The following is a 23,164-nucleotide window of genomic DNA, read 5'->3' as shown; positions in this document are numbered from 1 at the left end:
CAGTGAAAAATAATTTTATCTTGTGAATTTGATTTAGATTGTCAAATTAAGATTTATTAGAATTGAACATTTTAAATGTAACCTAATTTCTATAATCAGATTTATCAATACAAACATTTGACCTTTTTTCCCTTTAAAGTCTATTTCTAATCATGGCTTAATTTAATACCTTCTCTAACAGAAAAGGATATGATCCCATTAATTAATACTAGTATTCCTATTATATAAATACCAATTTTTCTACAAAGAAATTTTTTAAATTGTAGGGGTAAATTCAGGTAAAGTTCTGTAAATATTACATGATTTTTATATCATTAAATTTTTAGTATTTACAGCTATTATCCTCAGGTTACCATAGTAGATTAATACCCAAACTAAAGAATAATATATCTGCTAATTTTATTTCACTGAAATAAATAAGGAAGAAGCTAAGCGATCAATAGATTTCTATGCCAACATTTTTTTCATATTTTCAATCGGATATCCTTGTAACAAGGTTAATTCCATTGCAATTTTGATAATAAATCCTTTTTGTAATCATTTAAAGTGTTTTCACAGTGGATATGTAATTGAGTTTAGTGAGCAGTGTCATTTGATAGAACTAATTGAGTCTTCTTAGCATGACATTTGAAATAATTAAAGCTACTTGGTGATCCTTCATTACAGTCCTTTAAAAAGAAAAAAAAAATGTTCCCTTGATCAGTGTCAGCTGGTAGAAAAATAATCATTCTTTGGACCAGAGACTTTCAAATGTTTATAGGGGGCTATGGGAGACCAGTGAATGGTGCAAGTTCTTAGAGCTAGAAGGCTGGGTTAGAAAATGTTTCAACCTTGTCTGCTTTGTCCATGTAACATGGTGACCCTCAGCATAGCTTATTACCTCGAGTTACATCAGCAAATGTTGATCAAATTGTTGACTGTAAATCAAATTGTTGATCTATTATATATTAGTATAATCATATCTATTTTCACTTCAAACATGGTGATTTCAGTACAATTCTTTATATTAAAAGGTAAAAGAATTAAAAAGTAGAAGAGAGAAAGGAATGGAGGAAGAGGAAAAAGCAAAAAGAAAATAAGAAATTCTGTAAATCTAGAGGAAGTCAGAAATGCAAAATTGTGCAAAGTGTTATGTTTTTGCTTTTAATTTATCTGTGTCCCATCCACCATATATTTTAGAGTTAAATCTTTTCCCATTTCATTTGATACTCATTTAAACTCATAATCATGAAATAGAAAACCATCCCATGTTATACTTAACAAAAAGTAGATAGTAAACTAAATCTTAACTGATGAACATATCTTAACCAACCAATATATTTTGTATCCAATTAAGAAATGTGTAACCATGAAATTAATCTCATCAATTTAAAGTCAATAGGGACATACTGGGTAATGTCCTCTTGTTAGTCTCACAAATGAGCAACAATTTCTTCATCAACTCATCAAAGTAATCAAGCAACTTACCTAACATCAGAGCAATGTAAACAATGAAATGTCACTATGCTGAGTCAATTCATTTAATTTAAAAATATTCTTTTTTATATTTATTCATAGCTTGCTCTAATTAGCTTGAAAGAAAACAAATAAGTCTATAAACCACTTTATTTGGTTATCTTTGTTCTAGCATAAATGTAGTCTATTTTCAATACTCTCATTTATCTTTGTAAGTTTTTTTTACAGAACAAATGATTTGAAATATTTCTTTATATCATACAGTAGTCTGTCTTTTATGTATTATAGAGTGTTGCTTAGCCTTGAAACTATTCATTTTGATTTCCATGAATTATTCTATTTTTCTATATTAATATTGTAATGATAAATAAATTTCAAAACTGCAGAATGGAAAGAGGAGACTGATTGATTTGAAACAATTTTAAACCAATCTGTTGCACTTGGATTATTTATTTTCAATTGAGAGTTTAGTGTAATTTGAATATAGTGGTCATTTATCATGATTACTGAGATTCCATAGTCCAGATTGACTAATGTTTACTTTGTTGTCTGTGTAAACACAGTCATTATTATGCTAGTGTATCTATGCACGCTTAAGTAATATTTAACCAAAAGAAAGCTTATATTTTAAAACTGATAAAGTGTATCTGAGTAATTTTGAATGCTTTCAATTTACAGTGAATCAGTTTGTAATTGATTTTGCTTTTCTTCAGTCTGTTACCCTTTGTCAACTTGTTATAAGTCACCTTTAATGCCAAAACTTCAACAAAGCCTTAAATTTCATTAATCCTTAAATCATCTAACAAAGCACAATTAATAGTTGTTAAGCGATTTGAAACAACATTAAAAAGATCAAGGAAAACAAAGTGTTGTCTTTCTCAGTTTCTCTGTCTCTTCTTTCTTTTGTGTCCATTTATCTGTTTATTAAACTCCCCTATGTTCTACTTTATATGTATTTTGTATGATGGCATTGTCATGCTAAAACTCTTAAAATAAAAGGTAAGTAAAAACTTAAACTGTGCAAAACTTATGCTTGGTCTATACCTTCTACAATATTACAACTTTTATTTAATAATTTTCTATATATTTTAAAACCTATCCTGTGTACACTGTCTAACATCGTGTGATTTAATCGTGATTCTAGTTCTCCTGTGGTCATATGTTTTCTTTAAAGTCAAAAACAATAATTTACCCAATAATTAAAATAACCTATTAATAATTACTTTAAACTACTTTAGATAATTTTTCATAATTCTGAATGGAAAAGACAGGCATTATATACTTAGTTTTAAAATCTGGTCATGCAGGAATGATCTATTAAATTATAGATACTTCCTCATCATCCATTTTTTTAAATAAAGTTGTATAAGAATTTCAAATTATGAAGACAACAAACACTAAGGAATGACATACAAAACTTTAATTTACTGGAAAAGTGTCTTCTATATTAGAATTGTCACAACTTAATGGTGAACTACTGAATTCTTAAGGAAAGCAATTAAGTTTTTCAAACTTCGTATGTCTGAACAAAGAGCAATAATCACATGGATGTCAAATGGCTGGTCTGATCCTGTCAATAATATAGCTAAAATAATTGGTTTGATTACTTATGGTTATTTTGATTCTACAATTGATCACTGATTTGTTCGATTAACAGGTAATTCTAAGACTTGCGATTGATATAATCATCTTTTCTATACAAAAAGTAGTAATATTTCTTACAAAAACATAGAATATTGTAAGATATATTGCCAAATTCAAGGACCAAAAATCTACTTAGGAAGAGAAAGCAGATATTCCTGAAAGCCAAATAATACATTCAAATACGTAAATCATAATGAAATACAACCTAGTATTATGCATAAGTGAAGAATAGAGATTCCTGATATAAAGGGTCGTCAAGCCCACTCATAATTCTTCCTATACCTACAGGACTACCTGAAAAATTCCTCTCAGAAAACAAAATGCAAGTGGATTGATTAGACAAACATTACAAGAATAATCTAAATCCACTAAAAATGAATAAAGTAAAACTTGTATATATTACTGATAAGACATTACTCCAATAACAGATTGCAAATTAACAATGAGTTACTGATTCTTTTCAATGTCATGGTTATACTACCTTTATACTGTCCAAAAAGGTGGCCATGAACCACATGCAGCCACTGAGTATTTGAGATGTGGCTACTCCAGATTAAGATGTGATGTAAATGTAAAATGCACATGGATTTGGAAAACAGTATGAAAAGTGAACACAAATTATACCATTAGTAATTTTATACTTATGATAAATATATATATGATATCCTGGATCTATTGATAAAATAAAATATATTATTTCAATTAAGTTAACTCTTTTTTTTTTACTTTACAATTATGGTAACCATAACTTTTAAAATTACATAAATGACTTGTAGCTGCACTACTATCAAGGATTTAAGTTTAGGAGAGAGTATTTACTGGAAGGTGATAAAACTTCTGGAAAGTACTCATGCACCAGAGTATCATTTCTAAAATATCACCTAATACATCATCCTGTAGCCTCTGTTTGCATACTTTAAGCTAAGAGAAATCCACTACTTTAAAATTAAAACAAAATGCAAGTGGATTGATTAGACAAACATTACAAGAATAATCTAAATCCACTAAAAATGAATAAAGTAAAACTTGTATATATTACTGATAAGACATTACTCCAATAACAGATTGCAAATTAACAATGAGTTACTGATTCTTTTCAATGTCATGGTTATACTACCTTTATACTGTCCAAAAAGGTGGCCATGAACCACATGCAGCCACTGAGTATTTGAGATGTGGCTACTCCAGATTAAGATGTGATGTAAATGTAAAATGCACATGGATTTGGAAAACAGTATGAAAAGTGAATACAAATTATCCCAAATTTAATTTTATACTTATGATAAATATATATATGATATCCTGGATCTATTGATAAAATAAATTATTTCAATTAAGTTAACTCTTTTTTTTTTACTTTACAATTATGGTAACCATAACTTTTAAAATTACATAAATGACTTGTAGCTGCACTACTATCAAGGATTTAAGTTTAGGAGAGAGTATTTACTGGAAGGTGATAAAACTTCTGGAAAGTACTCATGCACCAGAGTATCATTTCTAAAATATCACCTAATACATCATCCTGTAGCCTCTGTTTGCATACTTTAAGCTAAGAGAAATCCACTACTTTAAAATTAGTGTTTTAAAAAGATTGCAGCTCCAATCAGTCATTCTCTTATTCACCTAAAATTCAGCCTTCAAATTTCTTCCCATTGATTCTAGCTATTGACTTCGTAACCACACAGAGTAATTTAAATCCTTAAGCTGAGAAAGGCCTTTCTTTTTACTAAACATGGAGTAGACTTTGAGAAACCTAATGAAGCCAAAGTTTCCATTGTCTTGCCTGAGTAATTCTGTAGTAGTATTTCCTAAAGTCCTTTCACATCTGCTTGTGTCCGTTTATTTGTTTGTACTTGGCGGTATCACATTGTTGCTAATATTTGGCCAGCATTAATGTGCTGACCAATCAGGTCTCCTGAATTTTCTCTATAAACTATGTTATTTAAAATTCCAAGCCCATGCTATTCTCTTATTAGTTATTCACTCGTTTACTTTTTTTTTTTTTCAGGAAATAGGTACTTATGAGTGCCTGCTATGTACAAGGAATGATTCTAGGTTGAATAAGACAGACAAAGTCCTCATTTTCATAGGGTGTTCATGGAACTCATCCCACCGATTTTGGGGTTATTTTTGCATGCTTTTTGTGTCTCCGAATAATCCATGATAAAAATGTTACACAGTCTAAAGCAAATGCAAAGCCATTTAGGGTCCTCCTGAAGCCCACTTACTCTATTATTGCCAGTAACTAATCAATAATTTTGCTATTCAGAATGATACAACTTTCTAAGATTGGAGTCTAAGTTTCTCAATGTTCACTGTTAGAATTTCATGGCTTTAGGAAGTCCTTTGGTAATATGAAACATTCTCCTATCAACAAGAATTTCATTTAACCTTAAAAAAACAATGTTTTCAACAGAGGAAAGTCTTGATTTAAACTAACGAATGGAGTGATTTTGACAAGAAACAATAAGAGCCAAGATTTATTGAGAATTTATGTCTCGTGTATGCATAGGGTTTTGAGAGAAAATAGTCGTAGCTAAAATTTATTGAGTAATTTTACATACCAGATACCATTCTAACATGTTTGATCCTAACAGCCATGTGGGGTAGACATTCTACTTATCTGCATGTTACTGATAAAAAAAAAAAAATTGGGGCTCTAAAAAGATAAATAACTTGCCCCAAATCCTTCAGCTAGTCAAGAGTAGAGCCCATTTGCAATCCATACATTCTCGTTCAGTGGCTTATGCTCATCACAAGGAGATACAAAGCCTTCTAAAGGCCTGGAGGGAGGAATAGCAGATTACCAAATGACCTGCCAGAAAGATGTATATTTGCACATAAAAAATTTAAAAATGAGAATAAAAATAAAAGCCAATTTTGAAAATCAAATAAATAAATAAAAGTAAGGCTGGAAATGTCCATGGATCAAGATTAGAGCAAGCTTTGACTATTGCTCTGTTATATATCTGGGCTTTGTTCTATGTGTACTCGGTAGATGCATATGATTTGGGGGCAAAAAAATAGCATAATGGAAGTAATGTTTGGGGGACATCTTGATCTGATCACTTTGCACTGATTGGAACTAGTATGGAGAAAGGAGACTGTGCATGTAAAAACTCAGAAAGATGGAGTGTGGAAATAGGAAACAAGTGGATTATAGAGAGTGAAATTGCACTTATTTATCAGACATTAAAGTGAAGTGTTCAAGAATAACACGCTCTAAGTTTTAAGCCTGGATGACTGAGGAAAAATTATCTTGTATTAACAGAACTAGGGAAGTTAGCGGAGCAACAATTTGAGGTAAAGATAACGAACTCCTAGACATGTTGAACTTCAAATGAGAAAACAGGTGCCTATGTGAAGAGTCTAGAGTGGAATTCAAAAGTGAGTTCACAGCTAAATATAAAAATTTAGAAGATATGGAAATTATAGATAACTTTATAAAAGGCAATACAATTGATTATGGAAGAAACTTTGAGAAAGAGGTGCACAGGACCAGGCTCTGAGCCTTAGGAACTACTCTGTTTATGTGAAGAGAAGATGAACCAGAGAAGAAGCAGGTGGAGTGAAACAATTAAATCTCACTGCAAGTAGAGCCATGCTATTTGGACATCCAGATAGTCAATAAAAGTTATTTTAAATATTATCAAAAATTCACAAAATTGTGTAACACAGTACAGTTGTTCTTATTAAACATTAGCAAATGTGGGCAATAGTTGAATAATATCAATTACCATCAGATGTTGTATACCTATAATTCTAAAGCGTGTGAATCTTTTTACCTTTATAATCCTTTAAACAATGCATGGTTTTTAAGTACAGAAGCACACTGATAATAAGAGATTGAAATACCCTTTAAGCATATTAAAGTATTACCAATCTCACTGGTTCAAAAGGCTATTATAATATTTCAATGATAAATGGTCATTAGGATTTAAAAACTAATATTAAATTATTTTTAAAAGATTCGATACGTTTTTCTGCGATGTGTACAAGTGCCTGGAAGATATGTGTTTATTCACGTTAAATGTGAGAGTCATGTTCTCATGTATAGCATTTGAGGAGTCACTTCTTCATATGTCACAGACTACTTTTAGATATTTAGTTTGTTCTTGAATGCTTATCCTAATTGTTTTCCAGACGTTACCATCTTTTAATAAAGCTAGAGTAAACCTGTGGTTGGGAATGTGATTGGGGAAATGTAGGTGGAAATTAATCTTAAAGAATGCAATCATCCTTGTATAAGACACTGAAGGTTGTACCTGGGATTGGTTTTTACAAATTGGAAACTTTTAGCTCTGAAGAAAAAAAAAAAATCCAATTTCTCTATATCATCTATGGGTTTTCAAAAATCTGTTGGAGATAAAATAGCTTCTAGTATTTTAATGACAAGAATGAAATAGAAGATAAATATCTAGCATGTAAAAGTGTATTTTATTAGCAAAACTTTAATAATTAAATCCTGAATACTTTTTGAATATGTATTTGATTGCCAATGTTTTTACATTCATCACACCTTTCAAAGTGTTTTGCTTAGAAAATCTAGGGATTTTACAGTTTCTTGAGATTGCCGTCATTACCAGGGACAAAATTAAACAGTGATGTTTGTAAGGTTGGAAACCATGTTCAAATTCTTTATGTGCAATATTCTGGGTTTGTTCATTTAAATTTATTTGCGCCACCACAGAAGTCATTCCTAAGACAACTAATGGCACTGTTTGTCTTAGGAGAGCATACCTGTCACTTTTACCATGTTAAAAATATCATTTAAGATCTCTAAGTAGATTGCCATATAGTATTTCTAAAAATAAGGTAACAATTCTGCATCTCTACCTGAGGCTACTGTTATTTGATGAATGAGACAATTTTGGATAAGACATATTTACCTAAATGATATTTAAATCACAATATTAAAAATTAGATCAAATCCAACTTTAGAATATTAAAAATTAGCCCAGTCAAATATATGTAAATCAACTGTTGTTGACACGGCAGAATGATGAATTGCATTATCTTGCATGTGTGATCAGCTCTTGTAATGTTAAATGTTTTTCCTTATTTGCAATCTCAGGTACTTTTCCAGTTGTATTTCAAAACCTTCATCAACTATAATATAGAAAAATAATGCATGTCATTAGTTTAGCAACAGGAGGTTGAACAAATGTATTTCTTTTGGTTTATGTTTCTAATAAAAAGTAATTTTGATTTAAATTAGCACTATCTTTTTTTTTAGGCCTCCATTCCTTTGAAGGAATTGGAGCAGTTTAACTCAGATATACAAAAATTGCTTGAACCACTGGAGGCTGAAATTCAGCAGGGGGTGAATCTGAAAGAGGAAGACTTCAATAAAGATATGGTAAATTGGTTGTGATAAAAGTGTGAATGAACTAGGAGTGAAAATGAATAAATATTTGGAAAGAAATTAGATAACTCAAGTCTCCAACTGAATTCTCAGAACGTTTAGTGATTATAATGATCTTTATAAATGCTAAGTATTCTTGTTGACCTTTTATTACAAATGCAATTTACTCTGGTGTGGTCATACAGCAGCACTTACAGATCCTAATAAATAGCTCAGCATTTTGTTTTGACCTGTGCTATTTTCAAACTCAGAGGTTAACATGTAATCAGGAAAAAAAGAGTCAGATCAGAAAATAAATCATCAATTTAATAAGAAACTCAGCTATCATGGCTGACATTTGGTGTCAGTAATGTTTTTGACAGTATAATGTCTATTCCAGAGACGGGCTACAACATACAGTGTAAACATTGATGATTAACATTTCCCACAAAAAGTGGTCTTACCAAAGAGTTGAGTAAATATTACAGTATATGTCTAAAATGTGCATAAACTCATGCTGCTTACAAAATATGAACATATGAGCTGTTGGTTCCCGATCTCAGAACATTCTTCAATCCCAATAAATTTCAAATTCTTTTTTTTTCAATTTCTCTCTGGCTTGAATATTTCTGCATATCCCTAATCACTGACTTTTTTCCCCCTTCACCACCCTTTTCACAATTTCTTTTCTTCTCTTCCACTGCCATCACGTGTGTCATTTTTAATCTTTACCTGTACCATGCTAGAGGTGTCTCAGCTATGTATCAATGCCAGAGACTTCTCAGACAGTGCTTGAAAATGACATCAGAAGGCTATATATCAGTTGTAGATAATAGGCATGCAAAATCATAAGAGAACTATTTCCACCAATCTTAGTTTGCACTGGTATCTATTGTGATTTTTCTGGAGTTGCCTCAGTCAGTATTCCCCATGTATGGGGTATGGTGGCCTTGCCAACTCAGCTCATGGAAAGAAAGACAAGAAGAGGCTTTCCAAGATGCTGAGTCCCAACTACCTCTACTTCATGTCAAAGAAGAACCCAGAGGGGGCACCAAGGTGAAAAACAGTGCTGCTTTCTTATCTCTGGGGCTGACCACCAACCCTGCCCTATAGCCCTCATTTGGTGTGTCAGGGGCCAGGGTCAGGGGATGAAGTGGGTTTTCTTTCTCTGTTCTTGTCCTCAGCCCTAGCAAAACACTGCAGACTTTTAAAAGACATGTTGAAATAAGCCACTCTGTGTTATGCTATAACTTCCATTAGACTATTAATTGACACATCTCAGATAAAAACAATCCAATTCCCTCTAAAGAAAATGAATAGTTCTGAAGTTGTGTGCAGTTTAAACATGCACTACAGATTTAGGTTGATAGCACATAATTCCATGGATACACACATGCACACAAATGATTTTTTTTGAGAGGTTTTTGCTATAGGGTGTGTGCACTCGCCAGAAAAACAGAGAGAGACAGGGAGACAGAGAGTGAGAGAAATCACCCCCCGGGGGGATGGCCACACCACAATCCCTTCTGCTCCATTCTCCTCTTGGTATCTTGGGCACGCACGCACACGTGCCCAGTGTGCGTTTAAGCCGCTGGGTCCAGGACTCAATCCATGATTGACTACATGGCAGTCCAGTGACATAGCCATTACACCAACTGCTGGTCCTGACTTTTAAAAATTGTCTCTTATCTGTTACCCCTAGTTCATAGAGTATCTTGAGTACCATTATATGGTAAGCCTCCTGGACAAAAAGCTTTTAGATTCTGAATTGAAAGACAGGTAGACAGTAGTTCAGACTAGCACTTATTCCACTCTTTTTATTTCTAAGTAATTGCATTAAAATATTTTTCTTGGTGTCTCACAAAAAAATCACACTGAATACCTTTAAATTCCTTTTTCCAGTCCATTCTTAAATACCTATCTGTTCTGATTTGTTTAAAATGAACTTTCATATATGACCTACTTTTAGAAATTCATAATTTGCAATAGTTGACTGCAACATGATACATAATTTACTAAGATACCAATATTTATCCTAAATTAGATTTCAAATAGAAAGCAAAGATTATTTGATAGAAATTAATGTACATTTAAAATGAAACATTTTCACTTAGTAGTGTATTAATATTTTAAGATTTGTTGCCACTTCACACTCACATATGCATATCCATATTCCTATATGGACCAATTAACATTATAAAAGACAAGATTACTTTACTTCACCAAACTTTTAAATTCTAGAACTATACTAAAAATCAAAACCAAAGAAAAACTTTTACGGCAGTTTACAACTTGTCTGAAATAAGAAAATGAGAATGTAATTTATTCCCCCATTCTTCCTTCTTACATATGCCCCTTACAAAGAAAAAGTGTTCTTCAGAACTAGATGGGAGGAAACTTAATTCCTTTAAAATGTAAAGGACAAAATGCAAAAGAGCTCTGAGCACAGTATCTTATAATAACATTCCCTGAAAGTTTTAAATTGGATTTTTTGCGTGTGTTTAAATAACATGTTTTATTATCTCTGTTAACAATGTACAGCTTTTTTAAAAACCAAAATGAAGACTGTACTTGTTGTTTTTAATCAGAGTGAAGACAATGAGGGTACTGTAAAAGAATTGTTACAAAGAGGAGACAACTTACAACAAAGAATCACAGATGAGAGAAAGCGAGAGGAAATAAAGATAAAACAGCACCTGTTACAGACAAAACATAATGCTCTCAAGGTATTAGAGCTAAAATTATAATATACCTTGCCTGTGTTTATTTTTGTATGTAGGGTAAATATATATTGCTCATAAATAAAAATCTGCTTAAGAACTTTAGCCACCAGAAATTCACACTTTTTTTATGTTCAATGTATGTGCTTTAGCATTTTCAGTGGTGTCTGATTTTGAAAAATGCATTGCTTAAAAATTATGTTTTCGGTTCATAGGACTTTTTCTGAGCAGTCACCAGAAGTTATCAAAATGCATCAGTCATAGTATTTTTACATTTCATTTTCATATATACTTTATTTTTCTAAACTACTTTTATATATGTGTTGAAAAATCGGCCTAACTGCCAGAATAACTAATTTATATTTTCCCATTATTCCCGTTTACTTTACTGGTGTTATTTCTAGTAGGCCCAATTTTCAGGTAACCTAATACCTGTTTAATAAGATCTGAATTCTCCTGATTTTTGAAAAATGAACTTTACTGTGCCTTTAAGAGAGTCATTCTTTTCAACTAATTAAGCATCTACAAGAATCTAATTTCATTCATATGGATTTGTCCAAAATAATATTAATACCAATGACGAAGATTAATACTTTCATATTAAGGACTGGTAGTATATGGTTTCAAGTACCCACATGACTCATCTGAATTGTGCAGGAGAAACAATAAACTATTGTTTTTTCTATAATAATCTCTAGAAAGTTCTTGAGAGGAGCCTGGACATGTGAAAAGTCTTGTGAAATAACTTTTTTGTATATGCTTTGCAATATTCACTATTTACATGCATGTCTGATTTTCTAATACTGTTAATTGTGGAGCTTTCATTGTAAATCACTCTTTTGAGCTATGTAGCTATGTGGGGGTATCTACCTAGTAGGTGGATGGAGTCTGCTTTCTATATGCAAATAAGAGGATAAAACCTTTTCCCCTGTAGTCAACCAAATAAACACTGCTGTGAATGTAATTACACAATATTGTGCCTGCAAGGAATCCACAAGGAAAGTCTAATTGGCCAGCAGGTGTTCCGAAGGTAACTGCTGATAAATATAGTAAATACAAAAGGCCCCTTCCTCAAGGGAGTACAGAAGCAAACCACAATGTGCTCAGAAAATCAGAAAGCTGTGTAATTCACACCCTTCCAACTGTGACTAAGCTTTCAGAAGCATCTACACTGGTCATATGATGATATGTGCCCTACTGAACAGCAGTGTTTAATGGTTATCTGGCATAACTCTAAAGAAATCTATATGCTGTCTCTCATTCTTTTTACATACTACACATCACCTTGCGCTTAGGAAATAAAAGAAGTTTCAGATTTATGACCACCAAGCCCATTTTCTTGGCAAAGATGCAAGCTGTGTCACGAATAGTGCATGGCTCAACCCCTGTTCACATGGCTGTGTCTTGATATCTTAGAAAAAAGTCACCTTCTGTCTGACTCATCTCAGGCATTTATTACCTCCGCAGGAGGTTTGGAAATTCAATATAAAATGTACACTGCAGGAAATTTTACATCCCCCGTTTTAAACAAAATAACTGATGACATTTAGAACATTCTTGCAAATACATACTACAAGCGATTAATGAAAATCATCAAATCTACTTGCCAAAGCAATCTGCGCCACCAAATTCAGTGGTTCCAATTCTAGTCCTTAGGATTTGCAAAGGTCAGAATTTCCAATGCGATGAATTTTTCAGCAGTTCTTTGATATCATTTGCTTGAGCTGGAGTTAAACCTGAACATAAAACTATTGCTACCTCTCTGAAGAAATGAAAGCTGTATACAGAGCTCTTATTATTCTCATGATTTACAGAAAGACATTTTGACAAATTCCATTGATCACAGAAGATATTGCAAGGAATAAAATGATTGATTCTTTCCCCCTTTGGTTGAATGATATTGCAAGGAATAAAATGATTGATTCTTTCTTCCTTTGGTTGATTTATTAAAACAGCTACCCTTATTTATCTCATCAGCTTGATTAGAAAGCATGCACTTTCTCTTTTCACAATAGTTTATCATATTTGTGTTTTGAAGATGATTTGCTACAGTTAAAGGTTGTCCATGTAAGTCTTAAAAGGAAAAACATTTTTCTAACATTAAGATAGTCATTTTCACGTATACTCTCAGCTTCATAAATAATAGTCACATTTCAACACATACAGCTTAGAACAATTTATGATTTAACTAAAATGATTTGGTATTTCTCATCACAGAATAATAGTGGCCTATGAAACATTTTTACAGGCATTTCTAAAACCATGAATGTATACTGCTTGGCTATTTAATGTTAAAATTTTGTTGATGGATCCCAGGGCTGAAGATAATAATCTTAGACTTTTACTTACTTTAAAAGTAAAATTCAAGCTCACTAAGTAAAACTTTACAACTATTTAGTTAAGTCCATTGTGTTTATATACCAAACTATTTCCAAAGACTGCACAATTAGCTCATTAGAAGTCAAGTAAATGTTTGAAACCAGTTTGAACATACAAGAGAAAATCCTTTCCCATTTGTTGCGCAAGTGTCTTAGCTGCTTGTACATGGATCCTGCCACATAAATACATAATTTCGTCATGTATCTGTATGCTTTGCATTTAAGTGTGAATTAAACCTTACTTGTCCAAAAAGATGAGGAACTCATATTGTTTTGTAAATAACTATAGTCAAAGGTGTACTCTATGTATATATTGATATTTTAATAATATCTGCACCATGAACAGGATTTGAGGTCTCAAAGAAGAAAAAAGGCTCTAGAAATTTCTCATCAGTGGTATCAGTACAAGAGGCAGGCTGATGATCTCCTGAAATGCTTGGATGACATTGAAAAAAAATTAGCCAGCCTACCTGAACCCAGAGATGAAAGGAAAATAAAGGTAATGTTGTTTTAGAATGTCAATACTAGCTTTTATTGCTACAGTTTAATTACTTGAACTTAATCCGTGAGGGTCATATTTAAAATGTTGATGTTCTTGTTTCTCCTATTAGTGTTCTCTTTAATTTGATGCATTTCCTTGTATTGTGTTTTGTTTTAGTAAATGTATTGTACTGTTATTCAATGGACATAATGTTGAATGAATAAAATGTTTTACTTTTAGACAATGTAAAATGGAATAAGAAATGTCATGTGTTTTTTGGTAAAATTGTAATTGACTTTGTGTATCTTTGTTCCAGATGAACTAATGACTTATCGGTTTATGGACGACTTCTTTCTCATGTTAGCACATTCATTTCATCAGAGCATCTTCACACATCAGTGTCAAATCTCTATAGATTTATTTGCATATTGTCTGAAGATTTTTTTTGTTATTATTTTACACTTTTTATTTTGCTTCATTCTCTGTTGAGTTCCTCAAAACTTAAAAAAAAAAAAGATAGATACCTTATTCACTTATTCTCTAAACTATATTCTATAAGGATGGTCCCTAGTAAATAATGTGTAATCGCTCCATTTTGGGTCAACTTCCAAAATACCAAAGTAATTCAGAAGAAAGAAAATGTTAGATCAATTTAAATATCTTCTTAATTAGAATACCTAAAACTGAGCATTCAAAGGCTAACTGAAATAATATTTGAATTATTGGGGAGGATGACCGTGACACCTTCCATATTTGCAGATTTTGAAAGGTGACAATAAAGGGACACCAGCCTATGAATTTCTGAGGGAAGTATTTGCTGCTTGCAGGTTGGTTGTTGTGGTTAGCTAACTGCCCTGGGCCCTGTATTGGTTTTGCTCAATAGGAAATTGATCGTGAATTGCAGAAGAAGAAAGACGAGCTGAATGCAGTGCGTAGGCAAGCTGAGGGCTTGTCTGAGGATGGGGCCGCAATGGCAGTGGAGCCAATTCAGATCCAGCTCAGCAAGCGCTGGCGGGAAATTGAGAGCAAATTTGCTCAGTTTCGAAGACTCAACTTTGCACAAATTGTGAGTTGTTACTGGCAAACCCACGCGTATGCACCTGCTACTCTATTAACAGAGGCCTACTAACAAAAGAAACTAAATAGCTGGGTGCAATTTCAAACTCCTAACATGCATTATGAAAGTGAGTAGTTTCCCTCACTTTGGGCTTCTGTAAGACTAGTAATTTCTCAGATGAAAGGCATAAATCAATTAACTCATAGGAAAAAGTCCCCTTATCAAAAATGAAAAAAATACATCTTAATTTTTTTTGCTGCATCATTTTTTCATAACATTGGCAATGTGAATTTGTCAATTGATCATACATTTACTTTACTTCAGTGTCTAATCCAAAAGTATGTATTGCTTTCCTGAGATCATCCCATGCTAATTTTACTTTCTTAATGTATATATGGTAAATTATAAATATTTTGTGAAACATCTTATATCAACCTGCATAAGGTTTTATCTCATTGACTTAAAGAATAATAACTTAGTTCTCATAGCAGGCTTTACTTAATGAATTACAGTGCTTATTAGAAGAACTGGATGCCTAGGAAGATGGTTGGTAATTGACAGTAGATTGAACAATATCAAATAATGTCATTCTTGAAATGTTACAAGCCAAAGTGAAGAAGAATAACTGTTCTTCTTTCAAACAACTGAATGGAACGTTTGCCATTTTTTCTTTAAAAAGACAATTCAAAATTGTAAGCTTGGTCTTCTCGGTTCTTTATTTGTAATAGGGCACAAACCACAGAGATTTTCTAGCAAATGCATTTTTTTGTTCCTATTCCAAGTTTTTTTAAAGTGAAGCAGAATGGTCACTGCCTGTAATTATCCAGAAAAGAACTCCTCACAAAACCAGAGTGTCAAAGTCTGGAAAACAAGCCTTTATAATTATGTTGAATTACATGAGACAAACAGATATTCAACCATTTTGCTGTATGTAAATGATGATTGCATGCAGACAAGATTTCTTGGGAATTTCCTTTGTGTTATTATCAATTCCATTTAATGAGGTGCATATTTTTAAGTACATCTAAGACAATTAAGATTATTTCATAAACATATAAGGGAGACTATGCTGCATATTCTTGTGACTTATTTTTACACTTTAAGAAAATTCATGAGTACACTATTTTCTATAAAATATAATTCCCTAAATTTAATAGTAGCTGCATATTCTGAGCAACTGGAAGATGTAATATAAGAAATACTGAAACTGTATTACATTTGAAGTCTAATTCCAGCTGATTGAATGTTTTAGCCTATTATCCTTCATATTAGATGTTATAAACATAGTATGTCACAAATCATTCAAGCTTACACTAACAGAAAAGCGTATGTGTCTGCAGGTGCAAAATGAAGTAAAAGATTAAAGCAACCAGAAGAAAATTCTTATAAAATAGTTTTACCTTGATTTAATAGATCATTCAAGGGGAAGTCCTTTGCTTTGAATTATCTACTAACTCATTTTTTCCATTCCAGTTTTCCCCATGTTCTGACACACACAATATGCAGGATTACAATTTGTTACAATCTAGTTGAGTTAGTAATACTTTATAGTTAAAAAGACACAGGAATTAAAATCTCTATAAATTATCCACTTAAAATCCCATTTTGTATCTACATTCATAGTGTCTTAAGAAATATTAGTACAATAATATAATAATTATTGAAGAAATAATGAAAGGACATGTAAATTAATATAAAAATGTAATAAATAAATTAAAATAATAATATATATTTTCCTCATGAACCAATTTTCTTGGTTTTTATATATGTGCTATCCAAAATTCAGAAGGTACAGGTAGGGAGGAGCATTTTGATGTTAACTTTTCATTACTGTGATAGTGGAAGCAATCACAATATATATGAAGAATAGCTATCTAATATTACAATTATATTTGACTTTGAATTTTAATTAGAAATGAAGATAATAGATTATTAGTGGATAAATACATGGATTGATATATATATATGTACATACTTAGACATAGCTAAGATGTATCTCTATATGTCACTGATCACTAATGTAAAATTGATTGGCCACTTATTAGAGTCATTTTTCCCAATTCTTTCACAATAGAGTCATTTGAGATAGCCACAAATCAACATTTTAATGAGTAGCTATATTTGAAATAATCCTACACTGGTCTTAATACAACCACTGTTGTCATAGCTTCTGCATTTGCCTTTGTTGTTTTATCTCTATTCCTAGTTGGCCCTTTCTCTTCTCTCTCAATATAAACTCTAGATTTGCCATTAGTCTTTGATGCCTTAACAGTAGTATTCAAAATAGTAGACAGTGCTGTAAAGTGCTTAGCATGTGAGAGCTGAGTTTAAAATAAGAAGTTAATTTTTCTTATTTGAGAGATAAAGAGTCATAAATCAAGTAAGCAGTATAAAAGTAATGCACTTAGGGGACTGTGTCTATATAAGAACTATGTATAGCAAGTAGTAAAGCTCAGAAAAGACCTAAGACTTTGAGGCAAGCATGAGGCAGCCCTCAGCCAGACAGGAGTGCAGACTGAAACAAAGTAGAGGGTATCTGCAAAGGGTGCTCTTCAAGATGAACCTGGAGACAGTAAAAAAGGGACAACAGAGTGGGAGAAAGGTAAAATTTTCTTCAGATTTTCACAGTGGGGAAACTCCTGCCCAAGGTAGGAATATAAACCATTTTTAATATATTTCCTGTTGGTTTGCCTAGAAAGGCGAGGCTGCTCTATAAAGCCCAAAGAGTGATGGTAAACTGAACATAAGGATTTTTTTTCCCCTGTGGAATGTATTATAATAGCAGTGAGATCTAGTAAAAAGAACAATGCTGGGGATGAGCTGTCCTAAATATGAATCTTGGTGATTTTCTCTGCTAACTATATAATCATTGGTAAACCTCTCTTAGCATCATTTTCCTCCTCTGTACAGTAGGGATAACAATGTTTCTGAGGATGGAATAAGGTAATTGTAAAATACTTGTAGCATTTATATGGGCTCTATGGATCAAAATTTCTGCTACTTCTTGTATGTAAGAACTCTGGAGAAGAAACACATTATTCTAAGAGTTTTCAAAAGCTTTAGATATAATTAAGAGAATTAGGTTCAGTATGCATCATTTGTTTAAATGCCATTAAGAATAGGTATCATGTATATTTAATTCAATGCAAATTACAAATTAGATTTCATAATCTATGGGCAGGTGGCTTTGTCTAGTAGCACAGAATTTTTATATAAATCCCATGTAAAGCTGGTGACCCTATCAATGAAGGGTGTGATTCTCCATAAACTTATCTGAATTCTTATCTTCTTATATGAAAGTAAAGAGAAAGATAAAAAGATAAATCTCTAAAAATGCTACAGTGAAAACTTGTGCATAGATCTTTTAAAATTAACCTTGGTTACAGCATTTAGCAGTAAACCTCAGAGAACCCAAACAAAATTGTGTAATGTCAATATCACAACCTAAGGCTCATGTGGAACCCCTGAGAAAAATAAGCTCACACACTAAAATTACAATGCATATAAAATCTCTTTTCATGAGTAATGTTTGCAGATGCTAAACAATTAAAAGAGAATGTAAGCCTGAGGAAATTAGAGATAAGAAGACAATCAGAAAAGGACATTAAAATAAACATTTTGGAGGGCCAGCAGATGGTGTAGTGGTTAAGGCACTGGACACCCACATGGTTGACTGTGGTTCAAGTCCCAGATCTGGCAGCTTGAAAAATCACACTAAGTACATTTGCATTCCAAAATCCCAAGAGGAGCGTGGAGGTGAAGGGATTGCAGCATGGCCATCTTCCCTGGGGAATGACTTCTCACTTACCTTCTCTTTAGTTCTCTCTGTCTCTCTCAGGCAGGTGTATATGCCCTATGGCAAAAATCTAAAAATAAAATTAATTTAAAAATAATTGTTGAGGGGTCTTTGCTATAGGGTGCAGGTGCTCACCAGAAAGACAGAGAGACAGAAAGCGAGAAATCACCTGCTGGGGGGATTTTTTTAATGCCCCAAAATAAGAAAAAATGGAATGGAATTTTTACAATGAAAACAGACTGTTTTGAAATGTGGAAAAGATATGAAAAATAAAAGTCTAGAAATAAAAATATAATTATTGAAATGACTCAAACAGCTTTTTAAATAATGGATTTGTTATAGAAGGAAAAAAAACCTATATTTGAAAAATACTGAGGAAATTTTGGTTTTCCTGAAAGTACTAGAAAATGTGAAAGACAGAATGAAAGACTCAAGTGTATACATGGAAAGAGTTCCAGATTGAGGGGCCAGATGGTGGTACAGTGGTAAAACACCATGCTCTGAGTATGCTGGGAACACATGTACCTGTGATTCCGAGCTGGCTGAGACTGGGGTGTGGATTGCACTGTAAAGACCCTGTTAGGGTATTGTCTTTCTGCCTCTTTATCTACCTCAGTCTGTCTCTCTTTTTTGAGAAAAATAGACTTCGAAAAAGGGAAGAGTTCCACATTGAGAAAATGGAGAGCATGGGAAAGAGACAAAAAGTTTATATAAATGACTGACATTTAATAACATTGAGTATTTCTTAATTTGCATGAGTACTCAGAATGAATAAAAGTCAACTAGCATGGAAAAAATTGAAAATGCCTCACGTAGCTGGCTCTGAATGAAATTAAAAACATCAGCTACCAAGGATGTATCATGAAAACTAAAGACAGAATACTTACAGGATTGTAATACTGACAGCTGACTTTTCAGCAACGATAGATGTTAGAAGAAACATAAAATATTTTCAAAATGCTACATAGTCCTAGCTGTGATGGCACACATGATGGGGTGCTACTGTCTGGTGCTGGGAACATATGGGGGGACAGATTTTGGGTCCCAGGTCAATCTGAACATCTTAGCCCTGATTATGATCTTGGCTGGCTAGGAGGCTGGGGGAAAGATTGTGATGTGGTAGGACTCTGCTGAGGGTACCTGTTGATCATATACACCCTCTTTTCTCCACAAATAAAATAAATTTTAAGACAAAATAGAGGGGCTGGCAGGGAGCATGGTGGTTAAAGTGTTGAACTCCCATATGGCCGACCTTGGTTAGAGTCCCAGACCTGGCGACTTAAGGATCATGCCAGGAATGTGTACATGTGTGCCCAAAATCCCAGAAGAAGAATGCAGGAGAAGAGATTGTGGAATGACCATCTCCCATGGGGGGGTGGGGGGGGAGATTTCTCACTTTCCCTTTCTCTGTCTCTTCCTGATGTGCGCACATATCCTATAGCAAAAACCAAAAATAATAAATACATACATACATACATACTGACTCCATAGCCTAGTGATTAAAAGGGCCAGATCCTACAGGGCCAGCTACCCTTTAAATCATGCAGGAAGGAAGTGCAGCGTGATCATGTTCTTTTAGGGTGAAAAAGAAATGTCTTTCTCTCTCTTCCTCTTTCTTTCTTCCTCTTTCTCTCTCTCTTCCTCTCTATCTTTTTCTCGTGAGTACATGTACCATCTACCAATTAAAAAAGTAAAAGAGGCCAGCCACAGTGACAGAGCAGTGCCACAATGTGCCACAATACTGAAACCATATGGGAAGTTTCTAGGACCACGATGGGAGATGTCCTTGTATATGCTGGGCTCATGTTCCTGTGATCCTGGCTAGCTAAGGCTGGAGATGGGATCATAGTGTGAAGATCCCATTGGGAATGCTCCTCACCCAGTTCTCTCTCTCTCTCTCCCTCTATCATGAAAGAAATACATATTAATCTTTTTTTAAAGGCTAAGATAGAAAATGAAGAAAGAAAAAATACTACAAAAATTTCAAATATCAGGTAAACTGTGATTCAAAAATGAAGTCAAATATTTTCAGAGAACTAGTTTCTGATAAACAAAAAGTAATGGAACATATTGCCTATATATTCTTGCTGAATTAATTACTAAACAATATACTTATATATAAAGGAAAATGAAACCAGAAGGAAGGAGAAAGCAATAGAAATCAGCATATACTTTTTTCCCCTCTATGTAAAGAACAGTTTTTAAAATATAATTTACTGCTAAAACTCTGGTAAGTGCTGTGAAAGGAAAAGACAGTGCTAAGAAAATGTATCAGATCATCAGAAAAGTCACGACACATTTTTTTTCTATGCAAAAATGCATCATGACTTTTCCAAAGGCCCAATAAAAGTTATTTTACCCCACCTAAAGAATGATACAGCAAATATAAGGCTTGTGCATAATGTGTTCAATATGAATTGTTACCAATTGTCTTGTTTATAGAGAACAAAAAAATGGAGGAAACCTTTGTAATATTTTTGGATGAATAACCTATCTCAAGAGAAAAAAAATACAAACATCATCTAAATGTAAGAAGCAAAAGAAGATGTCTCTTTTTTAAACACAATCCCTTGACCCTGAACATGCTATGACATCAAATACCAAGAATATGAGGTTGATATTCAACATTTTATATCGGATGACTTCTATTTTTTTTCTTTTGTTAAAGTACCAATATCTTTATTATAGTCAAAGCGCTATATTATACATGAACTCATTTACAGTGAAAACATTTTATGTACAACTGTAGAGAAATTGCTGCGCAAATAGTGTCAACTTAAAAATGGGTTGTAATTTAAAAGCTCATTGACTTCTTATTTGTGATGCCTAATAGCCATCCCAAACATAACACAGGCAATAAAGAATAATTGACATGCACACACTCCTCCACCAACACACACCAGTCTACATCAACTGGTACCCACCAAGCTCTCCACATGTCAGTTAATTGCACTATCTTTCATGTAGGGCAAAAACTTGAACATCATCCACAATTTTTCTCTTCTTGATGTTATGTGATTTCTTTTAAATCAATTGGATATACCCGTAAAATACATCTTTACGCCCTCACTTAGTAGTAGCTATATTTTGGAAGTCTACAACATCATCATCTCTCAGCTGGGTTACTTCAACTGTAATACCTGCTTCTCCTCTTTCTTTCTTTTCTAATACTATTATTATTATTAATATTCTTTATGCATTTAATCACTATACATCATTTTGCTTGTAAGTCGAATTTACCGAACATGAATACCCTTCACACCAGTCCAGTTGAGCATACTAAATACATTATCATCAACCAAAAATAACTCACTTCTGTGTCCCCAAAATGTCCTGCCTCTCTATTTTCCTCCTTAATTTCCTTCCTTATACTCTTCCCCCTTCTCCCACCCTCCTCTTTCTCCATCTATTCTGTATTCTCCATGGTGAAGCCAGAGGGCTCTTTCTAAGATAAAAAATGAGATTATATTCAGTTCCTGCTGTTCATTACCCTTTCAATGAAATCCTAGGAACTTCTATATGACTTGGCTCCTGCCTCTCACTCCTATTAATTGAAATTTACCTATCTTTTGGGTGTTCTGGTGCTTGCCAGTGCTTCCCACAGAAGCATCAAGGTTTCTCCTCTATACCTAAATTATCAACTCCATTTGTGTCTCATGACCTTTGCACATTTTGTTCCTTGATGGAATATGCTTCACCTAGATTTTTTTCATAAGTTCTGTGACTTTCTTGTTATACTGCTATATAGGAACAATGAACATTTAGTAGAACTTTGAGGTAAAATCTATAATATGCTTCACCTAGATTTTTTTCATAAGTTCTGTGACTTTCTTGTTATACTGCTATATAGGAACAATGAACATTTAGTAGAACTTTGAGGTAAAATCTATGAATATCATATGAGTATTTACTATTATGAAATGTTCATTATACATGCAAAATGAGAGTTTAAGACTGAAATTAAGGACAGTTTTATTTTATTTTATTTTATTTTATTTTATTTATTTATTTTTTTGCCATAGGATGCATGCACCTGCTGGAGAAATACAGAGAGAGACAGAGAAAGAGAAAGTGAAAAGTACCCCCCCCCCAAGGAAGGAAGGCCACACTATAATCCCTTATCCTCCATTCTCCTGGGATTTGGAGCATACACACATACATGCCTGGTGTGACTTTCAAGCCACCAGGTTTGGGACTTGAACCAATGTTGGTCATGTGGGAATCCAGTGCCTTAACTACCACATCACCTGCTGACACAAAAATAGAAGTTTTTGTTACAGTTGCTT

General features: G+C 33.0%; 1 protein-coding gene across 1 annotated transcript in view; it reads left to right on the top strand.

Moving 5' to 3' along the window:
• DMD (dystrophin) overlaps positions 1-23,164 on the top strand; it is a 1,496,890-nt gene that overhangs the window by 48,404 nt on the left and 1,425,322 nt on the right. Inside the window, exons 8-11 of the mRNA XM_027775723.1 lie at positions 8,339-8,461; positions 11,035-11,172; positions 13,891-14,043; positions 14,909-15,091. Of these exons, the coding sequence (XP_027631524.1) occupies positions 8,339-8,461; positions 11,035-11,172; positions 13,891-14,043; positions 14,909-15,091 (597 nt within the window). The remainder of the gene's footprint in view (positions 1-8,338; positions 8,462-11,034; positions 11,173-13,890; positions 14,044-14,908; positions 15,092-23,164) is intronic.

The sequence above is a fragment of the Tupaia chinensis genome, unplaced genomic scaffold (assembly GCF_000334495.1).
Source record: "Tupaia chinensis unplaced genomic scaffold, TupChi_1.0 Scaffold000600_1, whole genome shotgun sequence".
Classification (NCBI taxonomy): domain Eukaryota; kingdom Metazoa; phylum Chordata; class Mammalia; order Scandentia; family Tupaiidae; genus Tupaia; species Tupaia belangeri.
Note: the sequence above shows the minus strand (reverse complement) of the source record. Positions and strands in the feature narration are given on the sequence as shown.